Genomic DNA, 22,612 nt, shown 5'->3' on the forward strand with positions numbered 1-22,612 from the left:
TCATATAAATTGCAGTATACAATACGTTCCCTTTTGTGTCTGGCTTGTTTCACTTACCATTCTGTTTTTGAGATTCATCCATACTGTAGCATGAATCAGCACTTCATTGTTTTTCATGACAGTATAATATGTCATTGTTTGGATATACCACATTTTATTTATGCATTCATCACCTAATAGACATTTGGGTTCTTTCTACTTTCTGGCTGTTATGTATAGCATGTTTTTTAATGTCTACAAAGACATTTACTTCATGTAGATGTGCTATTATTTGCTAAACTAGTTTCTATTTGTATCATATTATAAGTAATACTACTTTTAACATACTTGCATTTATATGTCTGGTTATTTAGGATACATTTCTAGAAGTAGAATTGCTTAGTTAGAGGGTACACACACACACACACACACACACACACACACACACACACTATTAAAGCTTTTGGATATATTTTATGTTTTGTTTACTTTTAGTGAACTCCATTTAGCAACTACATGGCCTCACCTGACTGAAGGTATCATTGTGGATAATGATGTTTATTCGTAAGTATGTTAAGAGTAGTACATTGAGACTCAAGCATGTTAGTAGAATAAATTAACTGCCAAGTGGTTAGCAGTTTTCCCTTTTATTATATAAGTTTCTGATAAGGTTGATTTTTCTACTTTTAAAGATCACTTTTTAGACTGATTCATATGTATTACAAATGTGTTTAAGCTGCTGACTTTGGGGATGTAATCCTTAGTTCAGGGATAATGAACTATCTGAATCTTATTTGGTTTTAGCAAAGATATCTATAATCAGTTTGGGGTTTAGTGTATAATTCTGTTTACCTTTTCTTACCTAGTTAGAAACATTTCATGAAGTGCTTTGGAGAGGTAGTTGTCATCAGAATGTGTAGGAATAACATTTGATCATTAAATGTCATGAATAACACATGTCATATACTCCTTAGCAATGGAAGCAACTTGAAAATTACAGCAAGCATTATCTAGGAAGAATGTGGAGAAAGAAGAATGTAATTTTAGTACCCTCTCATTCCTGATGGAGAACAATGAGAAATAGGATACTTCTTTTCATAATTAAAACAAATGTGTTATATTTGTTGCCGATGAAAGTTACATGAGCTTTCTTAGTCATATAATTAAAATGGGTATAAAGAAGAAAGGAAAGACTGCCTACACCACCATTACTTAAAAAACAGCCAGTTATCATTTTTGAGTGTGTCCTCTTTTAATAATGGAGTTATAATTGACATATAACATTCTATTAGTTTCAGGTGTATAATTTAATATTTGAATGAGAGTATATCTTTTTAAAATTTAATTATATATATTAATTTGCTTTATTTAATATATTATTTTACATCTTATGCCAGTAAATGTAGATCCGTATTATCACTTTTAAAATTGCCACATAGTATTTCATTGAGTGGATGCATGGTAATCTATGTAATTGGGAAAATAGGGCACTTATGATCTTGGGCCCTATTTTTGTAGTTTTTTAAATTAATAGTGCTATAAAATATTTTTAAGATGATTATGCACATTTATTTCTTATTCCTTTTTTATTATCTCTAAAGTAAATTTCTCTCATTAGATTATCAATGAACATTGCCCATTCTGAATTATTTTTAATGTCTTATTAAAATGTTTTATATGTATTTTTTCCTTTTGTTCCTTTTTGTCAAAAGCACTTTGGTTTCTTAAGATACATTTTTTAAATTATCCAAATGGCCTTATGCATCAGAATAATAGTAAGTTTAAGGGAGGCAAAGTGGAAAGCTTGTCCTTCTGTAAAATATTTTTATTACACTGCCTTCTGATAAATTCATGAGTGTTGCACATCATCATAATCAGGATCTATCTTATGTTTATTGTTTTATGTTTTAGTGATTTGGATCCTATCCAGGCTCCCCACTGGTCTGTTAGAGTTCGAAAAGCTGATAATCCTCAGTGTTTGCTAGGTAAGACGTATTATCTTCTTTTCCTGAAATGCCATCAGTCTGCCTGTCTTCCAAATCAGCACACTGAATTCATTCTTTGTACTTTATTTTATCTACCAAAAAAGAACTTTTTATTTTAATGGTTTTACATTTGTGACTTTCTCAGTTAACACCATTAAAAAAATCTTTGCCCACAGCAGTGAATAGGACTAGAAGGATTTCTTCTTTGTGTTTTAGTTTTAACCAGTCTATACCTCAGAATTCTCTGATATTTTCTCATGATCTGAGTTTTATTTGTAAAATGCCTTTATGTCACTTCCTCTTTTATTCCTGTAGCATAGTCTGCATCTTCATTCTAGGTATTGGAGCCCTTTTTGCTTGTTGCAGTCCCTCTGAACCTGTGTATGTGATGGCAAGGACACTGGTTTTTATGATCTATTAAGAGTCCTTCTGAAGAGTTGTACCATATATGCAAACCTGTTTTCTATTAGAGGAAAAGAAGTGTGATAATCTTGTATACCTCATAGGGTTATTTGAAGAATCAAGTGAAATAACATAAATATACTTCAATAAATATTAATTGCTGTATAGATAGTATTATTGTATCCTATGTCTAGAATTGTCTTTCTATTCTCATTTTTGTTGATTTGTCTCTTTCATGAAGTCTTCTGAACCCACCTCCTCAATGTGCCTTTCCATCTTTTTCTCTCTTATACATATTGGGTACACAGGAAAATATTTTCTCTATTTCTGTGTTCATCATGCCACCTTCATTTCATATAATCTGATATATTGCCATTCATCTGATAGATTTACTAAATATGTATTGATGACAGTAATGACGCATTTCTCTAAAGCATTATTTTCTTGAGCACTTATCATTCATCATATGCTATTCTCCAAGTGCCAATTAGGGTTTGCCATTTGTGCTAACTATAATAGTGAATACAAAAATACATCGGTGAATTTGTCTTGGGATATAGAGAGTAGATACCAAAAATTTTAGAGTTGGATAATTGTTTCAAATCCTAGATGTACCAGTTTGAGCAACTTTTATAATTTCTTCAAGTTTTAGTAGAATAGAGATAATAATAGTACATACTTGATGGGATTATTGAGAGGATCAAATGAGATTATGTGTGTGTGTGTACATATCACATTTAACACAGTGCCTGTCCTATAGTAAATGCTCAGTAGTTTCTCTTGTTTAATCATTGACTTATTAAATTATTAAATCTACTTACAAAATAGTTTTTTAGTTCCTTATCATTCCTCATCCACTGACTTCTGTGATAATTGCAGAGGCCTTTAGAATGAAAAGTACCATATTGTGCCATGTATAAGCGCACCCACAATTTTTGTGCACATTATACTCATGATATGTATTCATTATACCCATTGTATAATGTGCATCCTTATTTTTCCCTCAAAAATTTGGGCAAAAAAATGCACTTTGTATTTGGCAGAATGTGGGGTTCTCACAGATGTTCCATGATCTCACCTTATCTCTTTGACTTTATGTTTATATGACTAGATTATAGGATTATATAGCCATATATAAGAAACTACAGTTACAGTTTATATACCTAGATTATAGGATTTTTCTCCTTTCCTGAAGAAGTCCAGAAAATGTTCTAGGTTCATCAGTTCTAATTAGTGAATTCTAAAACTTAGATATACTCAGTACATTGTATTGTCAAAGTTTTAGACTGATGGCTCTTGTTAAACTTTAATTTCTTTGTGTAGGCATCTCCTTGTAGCTCTTTAGGAGACACCAAATCTTTTTTTCCCCTTCTTGTAATAATAACACAAAGTGTGCCATTAAAACACAGCTAAAGATGAAATAATTTTATCCTGTGTGATTTCTTAATCCTCTAGAAACATATCTTTAGAACGTCTTTTTAATTTTAATTTTTTAATGGATTCAACAGTTGACTATCCTGACACATGGAGAGAAAGGAAGATCCAGGCATCCTTTGAAATAGGAGTATTTTTTGTCATAGGTGGAAATACTGAATGGTTTTTTTCCCTTATGTGAGTTAATAGCTTTGTGAATAGATACGTACTTTAATTTATAGGACTGATTTCTTTCATTTAAGTGCCAAAAATTAGTAACATTTTTTTCTCTGTAGGTGATTTTGTCACTGAATTTTTTAAAGTTTGCCGTCGAAAGGAGTCAACTGATGAGATTCTTGGACGATCCACATTTGAGGAAGAAGGGAGAGGTGAGCTACTTTTTTTTAAAGTTATTTTCAAATGTGTAATTCCTGTTTTGGCATGTTTTCTAACAACTATTTATCTATTTTCTTGTTTGAATTAAGTTGGAGAAGCACCTATTGATGAACTAGATAGCTACCATTTCTATACCCTGAGCTTAAAACATTAAATACATTTAGTAAGCTCTTTCCACCAAAAATATAAGATATTTTGAAAAGCAGGGTTTTAGAGGTTTATTTTGAAGTCACTCTGGGAGAAATAATTTGTGTTGCACCTTTGTCAATCATACATGCATATAAAGCTGAATGTGTATATTAAAATTTCATAATTCTGAGACCATATAACACTAGTAAAAGTGACTAAAATATTGTATACAGCCTTGGCCAGTGTGGCTCAGTTGGATGGAGCATTGTCCTGTAAACCAAAAGGTCACAGGTTTGAACCCTGTTAGGACACATGCCTAGGTCACGGGTTAGGTCCCTGGTTGGGGTGTGGGCAAGAGGCAACTGATCAGTGTTTCTTTCTTGCATCGATGTTTCTCTTTGTCCCTCCCTCCTCTCTCTAAAATCAGTGGGCATGTCCTTGAGTGAGGATTAAAAAAAAAATTTGCCCTGGCTGGTAGGGCTCAGTGGATTGACTGCCAGCCTGCAAACCAAGGGGTCACTGCGCTGGTTTGATTACCAGTCAGGGCACATTCCTGGGTTGTGGCCCAGGTCAAGTCCTCAGTACGGGACACGTGAGAAGCAGCTGCATATTGATGTTTCTATCCCTCTCTCCCTCCCTTTCTCTCTCTCTAAAAATAAGTTAATAAAATCTTTTTAAAAAATTCTCTACAGTCTTCAGTTTATTTACCACTGTAATCTGCTAAGGTTGGTTATAATTTGTATTCATTTCTATTTTTCTTATAGAAATTACTGATATAACTCATGCTTTGTCAAAGTTGACAGAGCCAGCACCAGTTCCGATTCATAAATTATCAGTTTCAAATATGGTACATACTGCAAAGAAGAAAATACGAAAACACAGGGGTATAGAAGAGTCACCACTGAATAATGACGTCCTCAACACCATTCTCTTGGTAACTAATAGTGTCTTTATACGTTTATATGCATAAGCATCCATTCATTATCTATTCAGTCCTTTCTATGTGGCGGGTACTGGGTTGGGAATACAAAATGAGTAAAACGAAGTCTCCACATTCAGGGCAATAGTTGCAATAGCATATTGCATGTGAGAAATCTGGCAGGGGGGCTGTGAGAACACAACAGGAAGTGCATCTGTCTCTGGGCAGTGGAAATCAGGGAAGGCTTCATAATGAGGGACACTTGAGCTACATCTTGAAGAGAAGAAGGCTTTAGAAGCAGAGTAATAGCAGAGATCTAAGAGCATGTTGAATAGTTTGGTATATTGTATAATACTTCCCAGGGAATGGCCAGGGACAAGGCTAAAGAGATAGCAGGTAACCTGCCATTCTGAAACGCTGGACTTTTTCATGCAGTTTCACATCATTTTAAGCAAGTCAGCATGACCAGAATTGTATTTTTGAAAAATTTCCTTCATAGCAGTCCAGAGAAAGCTTTATATTTTACAGTGAGTACTAGTAGGGGCTAGGGTGTCTCCTAGGTATAGTGTGGTGGAACAGGCCCAGCCAGGGACCCTGACTTACTGTGTGATTTTGAAAAGCTACTTAACTTCAATTTCCTTCTCTATAAATGAGGCTGATAAAACCTCATGAGATTGTTCTGAGGGTTAAAGGGCCTTCTGTTACACTGCCTGGCATATAATGGGCCTTTGATAAATGATAGATATTCTTACTATATTGTAGTTAAAATCATACTTCTGGCACAATGTGCATTAAGACAGTCTTGGAGAAAACCTTCAAGAGTAGTACAATGAAAAGAATACTAGTCTTGGGAACTTGATATTAATCTGATTTCTGTCATTAATCTGAACAGTACTCTTGACCAGATTTTCAGCTTCTGTGTCTGAGACGTGGGCAGTGATACTTAGTTCACATGGTTATATGGGAATTGTAAATATGCCTAGTAGTGGAGGTTGGCATAAAATATGTGGCAAAGTATGCATAGTAAAAGGAATTACAAGTCAGCAGTACCACAAAGCACTTGGAGAAATAGTGATAAAAGGACTGAAAATAAATTTCTGTAGAGAAGGCGCATTCTTAAGAATGTACTCTTAGAGATTTCATTCCAGCTATACAGCTTGTCATATACACTGAATTTTTTTTTCCGACCACTCCTATACACACTCACATAAACAGAGACCATGTAGAAAAGATACACTGGTCATTACAGGGTTAGACTGCTTCCTGTTTTCTAGGAGTATCTCATAAAATGAACTTATGTGTCTTAAATGTCATACTTTTATTATTTCATGTATGAAAACTTGTGGAATAATATAACTCTACTTAGTGTCATGAATATATGGATGTTTAAAGTTTTTCTTTTATAGCTCTGTCTTTTTAGTAATATTAATACTTTTTAAAAACTTTAATAACCTTGGATGAGACTGAAATAGTGAAAAAGTTTTGGTTTTTCATTCTGTTACATAGTTACAATCGCATATTGCATGTGAACTAAGTTCACAGAATCAGGTGGTTACTATTTAGAAAAGCCTCAGGTTTCTAAAATTGGCTAGTTACTAAAACTCTGTATTTTCAAAGAAAAATGAAAAATCTTCAGATGAACACTTTTCAGATAATATAGAACCAACTGGCCAGAGCATTTTCATTGTTTTAACAGCAGAATCATTAAAAAGTCAAACAGTGCCTATATGAGTAACAGAAATAAACAAATTGGGAAATTTGGTTTAAAATGTGGTTATTTTTCTCTCTCCCTAAGTACTTATTCCCTGATGCTGCTTCTGAGAAACCAGTAGACGGAACTTCTTCAGCAGATAATAATACTTCATCAGAGAGTGAAGAATATGTAAGTTGATTAAGTTGATTTGAAGTTCAGTGATTAAAATACATCATATTTCTAAGGGTTTGCTATATCTCTAATTTAGTAGCATAAGGATCTTTTTATTTTAAAAATCACTTTAAGAAAACTTGAGTGGAAATCATGGCTTCCACTCAGAAAATGACCTGCTATAGAACATTGGCATATTTTGAATAGCAAGAACTTTCCTGGTAACAATGAAATACACACACACACACACACACACACACACACACACACACACTGGGCATGATTATAGGAATTCCCCCATTTTAGACTTTTCGTAAATCATAAAATGTATATTTTGCAACAGATTCTTTCTTGTATTTCAAACTAGAGAGTGAGTGAAAAACTCTTTTTAAAAAAAAACTCTTTTATTTATTTTTAGAGAGAGGGGAAGGGAGAGAGAAAGGGAGAGAAACATCAATATATGGTTGCCTCTTATGCGCCCCCTACTGGGCAGCAGGCCTGCAACCCAGGCATGTGTCCTGGCTGGGAATTGAACCAGTGACACTTTGATTCTTAGGCTGGCACTCAATCCACTAAGCTACACCAGCCAATGCTGAGTGGAAAACTCTTTAATGAAATAAAACGAAGTAACGTTTTCCTGTTTTCCTTATCCAGGTCTTTGATAAACTGAGAAATGAGAGTTTAAATGACAGGTATAGAGGTATATCAATCTTTTATAGTATTGTTAAGGAGTAGATTTCATGAAGTGGGGAGGAAAAACAAAGATTTACCTTCTCACTTTTACAGTTCTGAGTTTATTTTATAGTTTTGTTTTGACAGCAAGTTTGTACTATTTTTAATTAAAAGGATTTTTAAAGCAACACATGAAATTTGGAATATATCTTAAAGATTCCAGAGAAGAAATTGAAACTTGTAACTTTAGCCTCACCAAAGTATAGCTTCAGTATTTTGATCCTTGTAGAAATCTTGAAAATAAGGAACTGCCTAAGAATAATTTAGGAAGTAATGCATTACACATTGATAAAAACTAGTTGGGTAGGATAGACTAATTTTAGTATTAAAATTTCCACCCACACAGTTTTCGATTGTACATATAAATATGTTGTTAACAAGTTTTGCTTTGTTTCTATTTTGTTAAATTAGAATCTCTACAATCAGTTTAAATCTGCACCATCTGACAGTTTAACATACAAATTGGCTTTGTGTCTTTGTATGATCAATTTCTATCATGGAGGACTGAAAGGAGTGGCACACCTCTGGCAGGAGTTTGTTCTTGAAATGCGTTTCAGATGGGAAAACAACTTCCTGATTCCAGGGTAATAATTTCATTTTCCATTTGTATAGATAGGACTTTTGTTTGTTGGTAGACTTTTGACTTTTGGATCGTTCTCTTCTAAAAAAAAATCTGTCCTAAGAAAACAGTGAGAAACTTTGGACGTGATTTATATTCAGAGGTATTCACTGCAGCAGATTTATAATAGGGGGGAGAAAAAGGTGAAACAACCTAAGTATCAAACATAAAAAGATGGTTAAATAAATTATGATACATCTCTACAGTGGAAAGTTATGGATCCGTTACAAGTTTTTTCTCCAAGAATCTCTAATAATACTGAAAATGATCTTAATGCTTGTGGTAAAGTAGAATATAATACTGCATATATCAGGCACTTTCAATTATATATAGAAAAATAATTGGAAAGAAATATAGCCAAATGTCAACAGTTTTCCCAGGTGTGTAATTATGTTTTTATTTTGTTCTTTATACATTTATGTATTTTTCTAGATATTATGTAGTGAATATATATTTTTATAATTGGAGGGGAAAATATCTTTAAAGTTTTTAAGTTTAGGTATTAAACATTACTTGTGATTTTTTTTGTATAACTTATATTGACATTTCACTTAATCACATAAGAGAGTTTAGTTAATGTAAATGTTGATATTGCATGGGTTACTCCTCATCTGCCTTTGTTTTTCCGTGATATATAGAGATTCATCATATGAGTCGTATGAAACGGTGACATCCAAAAATGTTTATCTTATGTATGTCAGTCTCTGCTTAGTTAGGTTCTCTTTGCTGATTACTGGGAATTTAGAGATTTAGAATTAGAGGAAGTCCTGGCAAAAGAGAGGTGGAAATTGATGGTTTTTATATTAAGAATCCACTATAATAATTGAGAACTGAAAAGATAGTTTAATCTATTTTATATAGTGTGAATTACTGTATGCTAGCTACTTCCAGGGGTGGATTTAGAGACTTTTTTTTTTTTTTTTTCATTTTAACTTTCTGTTAGCTTGGGAACTATCACTAGTTTATTATTGTGCTTTGAAATATCTCTTATATTTGCTGTTGGTGATTTGTGGGCTAAGAGAATAAAATAAATTTTGATCTTAATCTTATTTGCTCCATTTCAACTATCTTACCTCTATAACTCTAGTTTTGGTTTGTTATCAATGGAAAAAATTTGTGGTAGTATAAAAATTATGTATATCTGAAGCAATTTTATTGAAACTAATCTTTGTTTTCCCACTACTTTATTTGATAGCTTAGCAAGTGGACCCCCAGATCTAAGATGTTGTTTGCTACATCAGAAACTACAGGTAAAGGTTTTCCAATGTCCGTATATAATTGCGATCTCGAGTTCACTGAAGCTTAGTTCTAATGCTAAATTTCAGTATTGATTATAGGCTTTTCTATTTGTGCTGCTGTAGGTTACTTAAAATCACTGTAAGTCACAACAAGGTCTAAAGGGAAGAGCAGAAAATGAAAATTAAATATTCAAGCACTGGATAGATTTTGATTTTACTGTAACTAATTCAAATATACATATTTCTGTTTCCTTAAGATGTTAAATTGTTGTATTGAAAGAAAGAAGGCACGTGATGAGGGGAGAAAGACAAGTACTTCAAATAATGTAACTAACACATATCCAGGGGATGCTGGAAAACATGGAGACCAGTTGGGGCCAGATAATCTAAAAGATGTGGATAAAGAAAAGGGAGAGGTGGGAAAATCTTGGGATTCTTGGAGTGATAGCGAAGAAGAATTTTTTGAATGTCTAAGTGATACTGAAGAACTTAAGGGAAACGGACAAGAGAGTGGCAAGAAAGGAGGACTTAAGGAGATGGCAAATTTAAAACCAGAAGGACGACTCCACCAGCATGGGAAACTTACACTGCTGCATAATGGAGAACCTCTCTACATTCCAGTAACCCAGGTAGGACATGGATTGTCCCTTGAAGTTTTAATTTTAAAGAAATTTTTTGTTTATATAACTTCATCCTAGTAGGAGATGATTGTTTTGGGTAGTGGCAGTTCTTTAAACACTCTGTGTTCAATGATCTAAGATTTGAAATCTAAATAAACTATAGCAGTTTTTAGGTCTACCATTTTTGAAATTAAGAAATGTTTTGAAGTATAAGTAGATAGTATAGTTTATTATATATAAGGTAATCTGTTGTTTGTTGAACTGAGTGATATGTACTCACATTTTTATTTTTTAAGTATATTTTATTGATTATGCTATTATAGTTTTCCCAATTTTTCCACCTTTAGCCCCCCTACCCCCTGCACCCCCAAACCCTCCAGCATTCCTCCCTCCCTCACTTAGTTCATGTCCATGGGTTATACATGTAAGTTCTTTGAGCTTTCTGTTTTCTGTACCATTTTTGATGTCTCCCATCTATTTCATGTCTACCAGTTATGCTTCTTTTTCTCTGTACATTCCCCCCGCCGTTCCTCCCTTCCCCCTCCCCTCTGAAAATCCTCCGTGTGCTGTCCATTTCTCTGATTCTGTTCCTGTTCTAGTTGTTTGCTTAGTTTTTGTTTTTGTTATTTTTTCCTTTCTTTTTTTTTTTTAGGTTCATTTGTTGATAGTTGTGACTTTGTTGTCATTGTACTGTTTATGTTTTTGATCTTTTTCTGAGATAAATCCCTTTCACATTTCATATAATAAGGGCTGGGTGATAATGAACTCCTTTAACTTGACCTTATCCGGGAAGCACTTTATTTGCCCTTCCATTCTAAATGATAGCTTTGCTGGATAGAGCAATCTTGGATGTAGGTCCTTGCCTTTTATGACTTCAAATACTCCTTTCCAGCCCCTTCTTGCCTGCAAGGTTTCCTTTGAGAAATCAGCTGATAGTCTAATGGGCACTCCTTTGTAAGTAACTGTCTCCTTTCCCCTTGCTTCTTTTAGGATTTTCTCTTTATCTTTCACCGTGGGTAACTTAATGATGATGTGCCTTGGTGTGTTCCTTCTTGGGTCCAACTTCTTTGGGACTCTCTGGGCTTCCTGGACTTCCTAGAAGTCTGTTTCCTTCGCCAGATTGGGGAAGTTTACCTTCATTATTTGTTCAAATAAGTTTTTAGTTTCTTGGTTTTCCTCTTCTTTTTCTGGGACCCCTAAAATTTGGATATTGGAACGTTTCAGGTTGTCCCAGAGGTTTGTAAGACTCTCTTCGCTTTTTTTAATTCTTTCTTCATTCTGTTCCCGCTGGATGTTTATTTTTCATTTTGTTCCAAATCATTGCTTTGAGTTGTGGTTTTCTGTCACTGTTGGTTCCCTGAATATTTTGCTTTATTTCATTTTGGGTATCTTTCATTTATTCTTTCGTGTTTCAACCAAGCTTAATCAGTTCTGTGAGTATTTTGATTGCCAGTGCTTTAAATTCTTCATCACATAGGTTGGTGATCTTCTCGCTTAGCTTTCTTTCTGAGGTTTTGCTCTGTTCTTTCATTTGGGCCCTTTTCTTTGTTCAGGGCCCCTGTTAAGTTGTAAGGGGGCGGGGCCTTAGGTATTCACTTGGGCAGGGCAATACTCCTTGCTGTGCTACAGTGCTGCTTGTGGGGGCGGGGCCGAGAGTGAACAATGCAGCCTCCCTGCTCATCTGTAGCCCACTTTTCAGTGAACTCTCATGTGAGACGGGGAGTTTCTCCCACCATGGCAACCGCTGTAGTCCACAGCCAGCTTTGAGTCTCAGTTTCCCCTTCAGTCAGTCCTGAGCAAGCAGCCCGCCACAGGTTCTCTCTGTCCGCAACCTTACTGGTCTGGTTGTTCTGTTTGACTGTTTCTTAAATTCTCTGGTTGTTGGAGTTCCATGAAGTTTGATTTTCTGACACTTCTGGTTGTGTATTGATTTTAGATTGGTTATCCTCCTTTTGGTTGTGTGACGAAGTGTAAGGTTTATACCTACGCCTCTATCTTGGCCAGAACTAAATATTTAAAAAAAAATTTTTAATTATATTTTATTGATTATGCTACTACAGTTGTCCCAAATTTTTTTGCCTTTGCCCCACTCCAACCAGTACCCCCTGTTCCTCTAGCAATACCCCCCTTAGTTCATGTCCATGGGTAGTGCATAAAAGTTCTTTGGCTACTCCATTATCTATACTGTCCTTAACATTCCCATGTCTATCCTGTACCTACCAATTTGTGCTTCTCAATCCCTGCACCTTTCCCCCAGTTCTCTCCCTTCCCCCTCCAAATGATCTCCATATCTATGATTCTGTTCCTGTTCTACTTGTTTGCTTAAGTCTGTTACTTGGATTCAGTTATTGATAGTTGTGTATTTATTGCCATTTTAAAGTTCATCATTTTGATCGTCTTTTTCTCATATAATTCCCTTTAGCATTTCATATAATAATGACTTGGTGATGATGAAATGCTTTAGTTTGACCTTTTCTGGGAAGCACTTTGTCTTCCCTTCCATTCTAAATTATAGCTTTGTTGGATAGAGTGATCTAGGTTGTAGGTCCTTGCTTTTCATCACTTTTGAATACTTCTTGCCAGTCCCTTCTAGTCCCTTGCCAGTCCCTTGCCAGTATGCAAAGTTTCTTTTGAGAAATCAGCTAACAGTCTTATGGGAACTCTGTAGGTAATTGTCTGCTTTTTTCTTGTTGCTTTTAGGATTCTCTCTCTCTTTTTTAAGATTTTATTTATTTATTTTTAGAAAGGAAAGGAAGGAGAAAGAGAGGGAGAGAAGCCTCTATGTGGTTGCCTCTCACACGCCCCCCACTGGGGATGTGGCCCACAACCCAGTCATGTACCCTGACTGAGCATCAAACTGGTGACCCTTTGGTTCACAGGCCAGCACTCAATCCACTGAGCCACACCAGCCAGTGCAGTTCTTTTTATATTTAAAAACCGATGTAACTACCAGCTAGATCAAAATATAGAAAATTCCACCATGCTAGAACCATACTGATCAATAGAACTTTTTGTAAAGATGAAAATGTATATTTTCTATCTCTGCTGTCCAGTACTATAGCCCTTATCCATATATGGCCATCGAATGCTTGAAATGTGGCTAATGCACCTGAGGAACTGAATTTCTTATTTAAATTTTAATAACAAGATGTATTGGATAGCATAACCCAGTACTCCCCTCCAGGTAACTCTTTTTCTAACTTTTATCACTGTAGGTTAGTTTTGTTAATTTTCGAACCTAATAAATGGAATCATACATTGTGTACTTCTGTGTTGAACTTTTTTTATTTAACTACCATCTGTGAGATTCATCCATGTTGCTGTGTGTATTGATATGGCATGGTTATTACTTTGTAGTATATTATATGAATGTGCCATAATTTGCTTATCCATTCACCTGTTCATGGAAATTGAGTTGTTTACAGTTTGAACTGTCATTAAAAAAAACATTCTTATATAATGAACATAGGCACTTTCTTTTGGAGTTATTCTAAGAGTAAAATTGTTGGGTTACATGGTAGAAATATGTTTTGGCTTTAATAGATATTACTAGTCTCCCAAAGTGTTTGAACTAATTTACATTCTCTTCAACAATGTATAATAATTTTGGTTTGTTCCATATAATTCCTGACATTTGTTGTGTCAGGGGCCCCAACACCACTCCCAGGTTTGATGATTTGCTGGGAGACTCACAGGACTCATCATACAGTCATGCTCATGGCTATAATTTATTACAGCAAAAGGATGCAAAAGCAAAACCAGCAGAAGAAATGGCACATGGGACAGAGTTCAGAGGATATCAAGCACAAGCTTCCAAGAGAATCTTCTCTCAGTGTAGTCACACAGGATGCACTTAATTCTTCCAGCAGGGAATTGTGACAATACATGAGATGTTGTCTACCAGGAGAAGTTGTTAGAGGCTCGGTGCTCATGGTTTTTATTGAGGGCTGACACCCAAACCCTATGTTTAGGGAACCTCTGCCTAGCACTATCAAAATTTCAGACTCCCAGAAGGGAAGCAGGTATCCAGCATAAGCCACATTGTTTGCACTAAGAGTTTAAGCACAGTGAACCATTTTAATCAGTTCTGAGTATGGTGGACCCTACCAAAATCCAGGGTCCCAAATGCCACCCAAGAGCCAGTGTTGCAAACAAGCCTTTCTGAGGATAGCAGTGTGAGGCCTGCTATGTTAACTCTTCTTGTCATACTGGATAATTTCAGTCATTTACATTTTTGCCTTTCTCTTGGGTATGTAATAGTATCTCAGGTTTTTACATTTCCCTAATGAATAATGATATCTAACACATTTTCATGCACTTATAGCTATTTGGATATCTTCTTGGTAAAATGCCTGTTTAAGACCTTTGCCTGTTTTTTAAGTTGTCTTTGACTGACAACCCCTTGCCTTCTTTCCCCCATTATCCCTCTCCCCCCGTCCCCTCTGGTTACTGTCAGTTTGTTTTTTATTTCTGTATCTCTGGTTTTATTTGGCTTGCTCGTTTGCTTTGTTGATTAGGTTCCACTTATAGGTGAGATCATATGGTATTTGTCTTTTACCACATAGCCTATTTCACTTAGCATAAAGCTCTCCAGATCCATCCGTGCTGTCACGAAGGGTAGGAGCTCCTTTTTCCTTTCTGCTGCATAGTGTTCCATTGTGTAAATGTGCCACAGTTTTTTATCCACTCAGTTACTAATGGGCACTTAGGTTGCTTCCAATACTTGGATATTGCTGCTATGAACATTGGGGTGCATAGGTTCTTTTGAATTGGTGTTTCAGGATTCTTAGGGTATAGTCTTGGCAGTGGAATCACTGGAACAAAAGGCAGATCCATTTTTAGGTTTTGAGGAAATTCCATACTGTTTTCCACAGTGGCTGCACCAGTCTGCATTCCCACCAACAGTGTATCAGGGTTCCCTTTTCTCCACAACCTTGCCAGCCCTTGTTTGTTGATTTGTTTATGATGACCATTCTGACCAGTGTGAAATGGTATTTCATTGTGGTTTCAAGTTGCATCTCTCTGATGGCTAGTGATGCTGAGCATCCTTTCATATGTCTCTTGGCCTCTGTATGTCCTCTTTGGAGAAGTGTCTGTTCATGTCCTTTGCCCATTTTTAATTGGCTTGTTTGTGTTCCTGGAGTGGAGTCATGTGAGTTCTTTATATATTTTGGAGATCAAACCCTTATGCAAGGTATCATTGGCAAATCTATTTTCCCATACAGTTGGTTCCCTTTTTATTTTTCTAATGTTTTCTTTAGCCTTGCAGAAGCTTGTTATTTTGATGAAATCTCATTTATTTATTCTTTCCCTTGTATCCCTTGCTCTAGGGGACATATCACTGAAAATATTGCTGCGTGGAATATCTGAGATATTCCTGCCTGTGTTCTCCTAGGACTTTTAAGGTATTGCAACTTGGAGCCTCCTCTGGTGATGTCAGATGTTGACCCCCTAAAGATGTTGATTTTAGGCATCTTGTTGGAGACTTCAGGGATCTACTCTTTGTGGCTGACTCCTTCAGTTGTTAATCTAGTTACTCTGCACTCAGCAGTCAGGCTTAAGCACGATCGGGTGAGATAGAATCCCTCCTGTGGTTTGGGTTATTGTTCCTCCTCAGGCTGCTGCAGTTCCGAGGGCAGTGGACTGCTTGAGCAGCATGGCTGCTGGGGTATGGGGGATGACTCAGCACCAGGATCCTGGCAGCTACTCCTTCAGTTCTCTCCCCAAAGCCTCTGTCCTCAGTATCTCCTCAAGCATCTCCAGTCCCATCTACAGTCTCATCTGCCCCCCTGCCATTTGCCAGAGCCCAGGGTAAGTGGCTGCAAATGAAAATTTGTGTGTTGGCCCTTTAAATGGTTCTTTTCATTCCCAGCTGTCTCTCTGGCAGAGAGCAACCCTGCTCTTTTTTGCCACTGGTTGTTATCTGTGTACTTTTTGGGTTCTGGTGCTCTAGGCTGGGGACCCCAGCTTACGGGTTTAGACCCCACACTTCCTGGGGGGGTCCCACCGGCTGCGTAATTATCCCTCCAGTGCTGCCACCTATGGGCACCCAACCAGCCTTCTAGAGCCTCCACTATACTTCTTACCAGTCAGGTTGTGCTGAAGCTGATTTTTCTGTCTGTCTGAGGTTATAAGGCTTCTCTCTCGCTATTGTTCAGTTATTTGTTTCAGGTGACTTCTCCACAATTTTGTTGTAAATTCAGATTGGTCCTGGGAGGAGGTTAGTGTGACTTTTATTTACTCCTCCACCATCTTGCCTAGGTCTCACTTTCTTAATGATTAGTTAAATTGGCATTCTTAATTTTAATAAGTCCTGTCAAACAATGTGTTTCTTATGTGGATAGTACTTTTGTCTCTCATTTAAGAAATCTTTGCCCTGGCCATGTGGCTCAGTTCGGTGGATCATAATCCCATAAACCTAAAGGTCGCAGGTTCACTTCCCAGTTGGGCACAGCCCTAGGTTGCAGGTTCAGTTCTTTTTCTCTGTCATTGATGTTTTTCTCTCTCTTTACCTCTCCCTCTCCTAAAATCAATAATCATGTCCTTGGGTGAGGATTGGAAAAAAAAGCTGCACTTCAATGACCTTCACATAGGCTCTTATGTTTTTTTCTTCTTTTTCTAGGAGCTTTATTATTTTACCTATTTATGTTTGTGACCCACTTCACATTGACAGTATCTGGTATAAGGAAGAGGTTAAGATCCCCTTTTTTTTGTAAGGATATGCAATTTAGTTCCAACATCATTATTCAAAAGATCTACCTTTTCCCACAGAGTGGCAGACATATCTTTGTTGTAAATCATGTGACTGTATATGTATTGGTCTGTTTCTGAATTACGTATTCTGTTCTGTTAGTCTCTTTGGCTATCCTTATGCCAGTAATGGACTGTGTTTATTACTACAGCTTTATAATAAGTGTTTCTATCTTATAATGTAAATCATCTAACTTTGTTCTTCAAGATCACCTTGGCTGTCCTTTGTGGTTTTTGTTTTTGGGGCGTGGGGGGTTTGTACATTTGAGAATCAGCTGGGCAGTTTCCACATACAAAATAATCCTGCTGGGGTAGTGATTCATATTGCACTAAATTTATAAATCAATTTAGAAAGAATTGAAATCTTAACAATATTGAGTTCCATGACCATAAAATATCTTTTATGTTCTTTATGGTTTCTTTTACTTTGTCTAATCAGTTGTTTTATAGTTTTCAATGTAGAGGTTTTGTGTATCTTTCATTAGATATTTTGAAGTTTTTATGATTTCTTAAATGTTATGAATGGTATTTAATAACCATTTTAAATTTAATTTCTAAGTTTCACCTGACATGTAGAAAGTTGATTTTTGTATATTGACCTTGGATCTATAGCAATCTTATTACATTCACCTATTACTTCTCATAGTTTGTAAATTATTTGGGTTTTCTTATGAACAGAAGCATGTTGTCTGTTTATATCCACGATTTGAGTTTTGATTTCAAACCTTTACATTTCTAAAAAATTGCCATGCCTTACTGCATTGGCTGGGACCTCCAGTACAGTTTTGAATAGTGAATATCTTTCCCATGTTTCCAGTCTCAGAAGAAAAGCTTGTGGTGATTGTTGAGGGTATCTGATGTGCCATAGATACCATTACTCATATTAGGGAAGTTCTCTTCTATTCCTGGTTTATATAAGAGAGTTTATATTATGAACAAGTATTGTATTTTGTCAAATGCTTTCCTTGCATATTGAGGTCATCATTTGATAATTATGAGCTTTAAATGAAATTACATGTGGTAAATGAATAACAGAGTCTCTGGGCCAAAGTAAGCATTCGATTTTTAGCTATTATTGTTCTGAGGACTTTTCCTTATATAAGATATAAGTGGCTGGTATCGGTTCTCAAGATGCAGAGATTTACTTAAAAGTATTAGTAACTGGTTTCATATTCTGAAATGGGTGGATGAATTATTATAATAGTACAGTGGGATGTTGGTATGTTTGCTAATTTTAAACATAAATTCTGTTAACTTTATTACCTATGCTTATATTGTTTCTTTGTCAGATGTCTGTCATTTAGGAGATTAGTTTTTTGGTTTGACAGGCCTTATGCTTTTTGCTTCATGATATCCTTTTTAAAATATGTTTTAGATATTTTATCACTGTTTCATCACTGGTTTGTGTAATACTATTTTTAGTATTAGGACAGAATATTCTAAAGCTAAAAACTAAGTGTATATTTTTTCTTGTTTGTTATGAAGCATGCAGTTGGTGTTGAGATTTTGTTGTATAGACCTGTGTTTGGGGACCTGGTAGAACTAGACTCATGCACTCACACCACCACTTATTAGCATTATTGCTAGTAGAAGCTATGTTTCCTCTCTGAACCTTTATTTCTCTCTAAAGAAATAATAATTTTGTTTACATTTTCTAGAGTTATGTAACTACAGTATCATTTGTGAGGGTTTTTTGTGGTGGTGGTGGTAATCTTTTAGCATTATTTTAAGATTCATACATATGTTGTGTATATCAATCATTTATTGTTATTGCTTAGTAGTGCTCCATTGCATGGATCTATCACAGATCCATTCTTTTTTTTTTTTTTGATGGATGTTCCAAAAATGAGCATTTGAAAACTTTTGAAGGTGATAGATATATCTGTTATCTTGATGGTGGTGATTGTTTCATGGATGTATATTTAGCAAATACACTCAATTATTGTATGTTGATTATAGTTCAAAAAAGTTGTTAAAAAATTAAATTGTTATACGATGGATAATTGACAAGAAGGAATACATGGAAGTATTTCTATGTTGTTCTAATGTATCTCCAGTTTTAAATCTTATCCATTGTTTAGTGAACCAAAATTAAATACTTTAAAAGCCACTAATGGTTTGCATTATTCTAGGTTGTTTAGGATTAAATCACATACCATTTTTAAAAGCCAAATTTGGCAGTAAATTAATATTTAAGTTATTTTTTATGATATATTCTTTCTATTTCCAAGTTTTAATGAACAGTACTCCCTAATTTTAATCTCGTTGCAGATTGTCTTGGTTTGATTGGGTTAGTAAACAGTCCAAGAAGGTTGCCCTAGAAGCTCAAGTTTTATTTTTCTTCAAAAGTCTATGTTTCTCTCATTTAATTCAGATGCTTCTGTTTCCACTTTTGAATTTATAATCTAAATCTGAAATAATTAAAACTTATTTTTCTCTCAACATGTATCATATGTATTATGAAATTATATTTTATATCTTTAGGAAATCAGGACAATTTTTTAATCAATTTTACTATCTTACTTCAAAGATAATCTTATTTGAATTATAACCATTATATATGTGCTTATATTATAAAATGTCCAAAATTTAAAATGATCCCAGTTAAAACCAATATAATTTCAAACTTGAGAAGTTAGCTTAAAGTGTGCCATTAATCATTAATAAATACATAAATAACTTTATTTAGGTCCTTGACTCATAAGAATTCAAACATGCTAGTCCTTTCAACTACACTAAGTCAGCCTAAAATTTATGCTTAGGAAAAGCTTCGAGATTTTACCCAGTACTCTAGTGCCAGGGCTAGGACTAGAGACACCTGTGGAGAGTGTGAGCAGGAGTCCTTAGCTAGTAGATTGAACGTACTAGTCGTTCTCAAAGTCAGTATCAGACAAATGTCTTAGATTCTCTCTTAAGTTTGCCACTTGGTAGTTTTGTCACTTGATGATCTTGGGCAAGGCATTTTATCTCTGCACCTCAGTTTCTTTATCACTTGTAAAATTCCCTGGCCTCCTCTCAGTGTTCATATGAGATCATGTGTGTGAGAAAGCTTTGGACATATTCAGAAGTTTTATATGTGAAAATATATGCTCTTTTTGTTACTTGCCACTTGTATGTCTCTTGATACTGTTCTTCACTTAGAGTTGGCCTGAGATTTCCAGGTGGGAGGAATAGTCATTATCCTTCCATCCTGTAATTTCAGGGCTGCAGGACAATGAAAACTAGCTACTTCTTCATAAGAGGAAGGAAGGCCTCTTCTTTTGAGTGTTCTGTTTCATCGGAAATTCATATAACTTTTTAATTTGACTGAGCCATTTTGATGTCATAGAGAAAGTAGAGTATGAAGCTTATACCAACTTACGTATTTTGTTTCTAAGTTATAGCATTTATTGAGCATGTGCCATGATTTATCCTTCACAACAGAATGCTTGCGTGATTGTCCAAGGTCGTAGAGCTGGGATTCAAGCATCGTCATGTTGTTTCTAGAGCCCAGACTCTTAACCACACTGTCATACTGCCTTTTTAATTATTTTTCAACCCTGAGCATTAGTGGAAGACTTTAAAAGTGATACATGTTCATTGTAGAGAAAAGAAAACAGGGCTGGGAACCAAAGGGTCGCCAGTTGGATTCCCAGTCAGGGCACGTGCCTGGGTTGCTGGCCAGGTCCCCAGTAGGGGGCATGTGAGAGGCAACCACACATTGATGTTTCTTTCCCCTTCTCCTTCCCTTCCCCTCTCTCTAAAAATAAATAAATAAAACCTTGAAAAAGAAAGCAAAATTCATAATTTTATAATCCAGCGATTATCACTGTTAGAGTAGTTCCCTCCCATTTTTCCTATATCAAACCATTTCCCTGTTAATGTATATTCAGATTCTTTCCACTTTTCACACTATGATAAATAATGCTGTATTGAGATTATTAGAAGTAGAACTGTTGGATCAGAGGACATGTCATAAATGCTTGCCATGTATTGATTTCCAGATTGTTGTCTGAGAAGGCTTATACGTTATATTCTCTTCTCTAGTGTTTGAAAGTGCCCCATTTAGGTTTGTTTAAAAAATTAGTATGATTCAAAGAAAATAAGTTGTTGTTTTTTTTGTTTCTTGCTCTGTGTTCAAATGTCATAGCTTTACCATGTTTCTCTGACAGATGGTCACAAAAATTATTTATCTTTAAGGCAGTGGTTCTCACCTAGGGAGGATTTTGGCCCCCAGGGATATTTGGCAATGTCTGCAAACATTTTTGATCGTCATGAAGTGGAGTGGTACTACTGGAATCTAGTAGATAGAGGCCAGAGGTACATAGGCAGGCCCCATGGGAAAGAATTAGTCTAAAATGTCAGTAGTATTGAGGCCTAGAAACCATGGTTTATAATAAGCTCCTGAAATCTAGAAGAAACCTATTAACAAATGCTCTAAATACTTCTTCTACATCTTATCCTGTTATGTAAGAAGATAAAAATTTATGTTTTCCTGGCTTTAATTAACAACAAAAGCGGGCAAGCTTTGTTTGGTTAGTCTGTGTCTGGATTGTTGAGTTCTTCATATTTCAATATGAAATCTAATGGAATCAATTCTCAGAGAACTTTCCTAAAGCCCTTTGAAAGTTTTGAAATGTTTTCTGTATCACTCTTTTGATGATTCTACAGTATATCCTCCTTTAGATTTACTTTAACTGCTTTTTTGGGGGGGTGGGGGGCTACACTAAACTGTGTAGTATCTCTGGTTCCCAGTTATTTGGGGGCTTTTATTTGGGGTTCATTTCATTTACCTTTAATTTTCATGTCTATCAATTTTCTTATCTTATAATAAAAACCTTTTTGCAACTAGTAATAATACACATAAAAATATCATTAGGACTTTATTTCTGTATCATTAATAGGCAAGAAAATGTTTCGTGCACCCAGATTCCTCTATCTTGTAGCCATCAATCCTCACCAAGGAGAATATGATGAGCTTGTCTGTTGGGGGAGGGAGGGAGATGCTGAAAGTCATATTTAATTCATTTTTATTAATTTATTACATTTTTATGTACCAAAAAACTTGTGAATTTCTCTGAATTCTTTTAAATACGTACCTTGGGACTGCTAGAGCTGAAATAATTGTCTTTATTCTATTTTTATAGTTCCGCTTTGTCTACAAAAAGACTGTTCATGTGCTTTTGTCCTTTTGTGCTTCACAGGAACCAGCCCCTATGACAGAAGACCTGCTCGAAGAGCAGTCGGAGGTTCTAGCTAAATTAGGTACATCAGCAGAAGGGGCTCACCTCAGGGCACGCATGCAGAGTGCCTGTCTGCTATCAGATATGGAGTCTTTTAAGGTAGGTCACGCTGTCAGATCTCGGGATTCTATTTTGAGTTATTCTGAGATGAAGCTGTGAAAGTCACTCAGTAAAGTGGTATGAAGACCTGAATGTCTTTTTTATTAAAAGTTTTTATTTCATTAGTAGTTAATAATACCCCATTTCTGTCCCCTAAAGGTTGTATTCATAGTTGCTTCTTAAGTTAAAGAAAGAAAAGAACAATCTTTGAATAATAATTGAAAGTTCAGAATTGAATTATTTTT

General features: G+C 35.5%; 1 protein-coding gene across 2 annotated transcripts in view; it reads left to right on the forward strand.

The window, feature by feature from the left end:
• The window catches only part of RAB3GAP1 (RAB3 GTPase activating protein catalytic subunit 1), a 111,188-nt gene that overhangs the window by 68,408 nt on the left and 20,168 nt on the right, over positions 1–22,612 (forward strand). For both annotated transcript variants that reach the window (XM_045826060.1, XM_045826061.1), the window contains exons 10-18: positions 475–543; positions 1,891–1,964; positions 4,076–4,168; positions 5,069–5,238; positions 7,019–7,105; positions 8,231–8,403; positions 9,634–9,688; positions 9,934–10,305; positions 22,230–22,367. In XM_045826060.1, the coding sequence (XP_045682016.1) occupies positions 475–543; positions 1,891–1,964; positions 4,076–4,168; positions 5,069–5,238; positions 7,019–7,105; positions 8,231–8,403; positions 9,634–9,688; positions 9,934–10,305; positions 22,230–22,367 (1,231 nt within the window). The remainder of the gene's footprint in view (positions 1–474; positions 544–1,890; positions 1,965–4,075; positions 4,169–5,068; positions 5,239–7,018; positions 7,106–8,230; positions 8,404–9,633; positions 9,689–9,933; positions 10,306–22,229; positions 22,368–22,612) is intronic.

The sequence above is a fragment of the Phyllostomus hastatus genome, unplaced genomic scaffold (genome assembly GCF_019186645.2).
Source record: "Phyllostomus hastatus isolate PE091 unplaced genomic scaffold, TTU_PhHast_1.1 phas_scaffold_60, whole genome shotgun sequence".
In the NCBI taxonomy this organism is placed as follows: domain Eukaryota; kingdom Metazoa; phylum Chordata; class Mammalia; order Chiroptera; family Phyllostomidae; genus Phyllostomus; species Phyllostomus hastatus.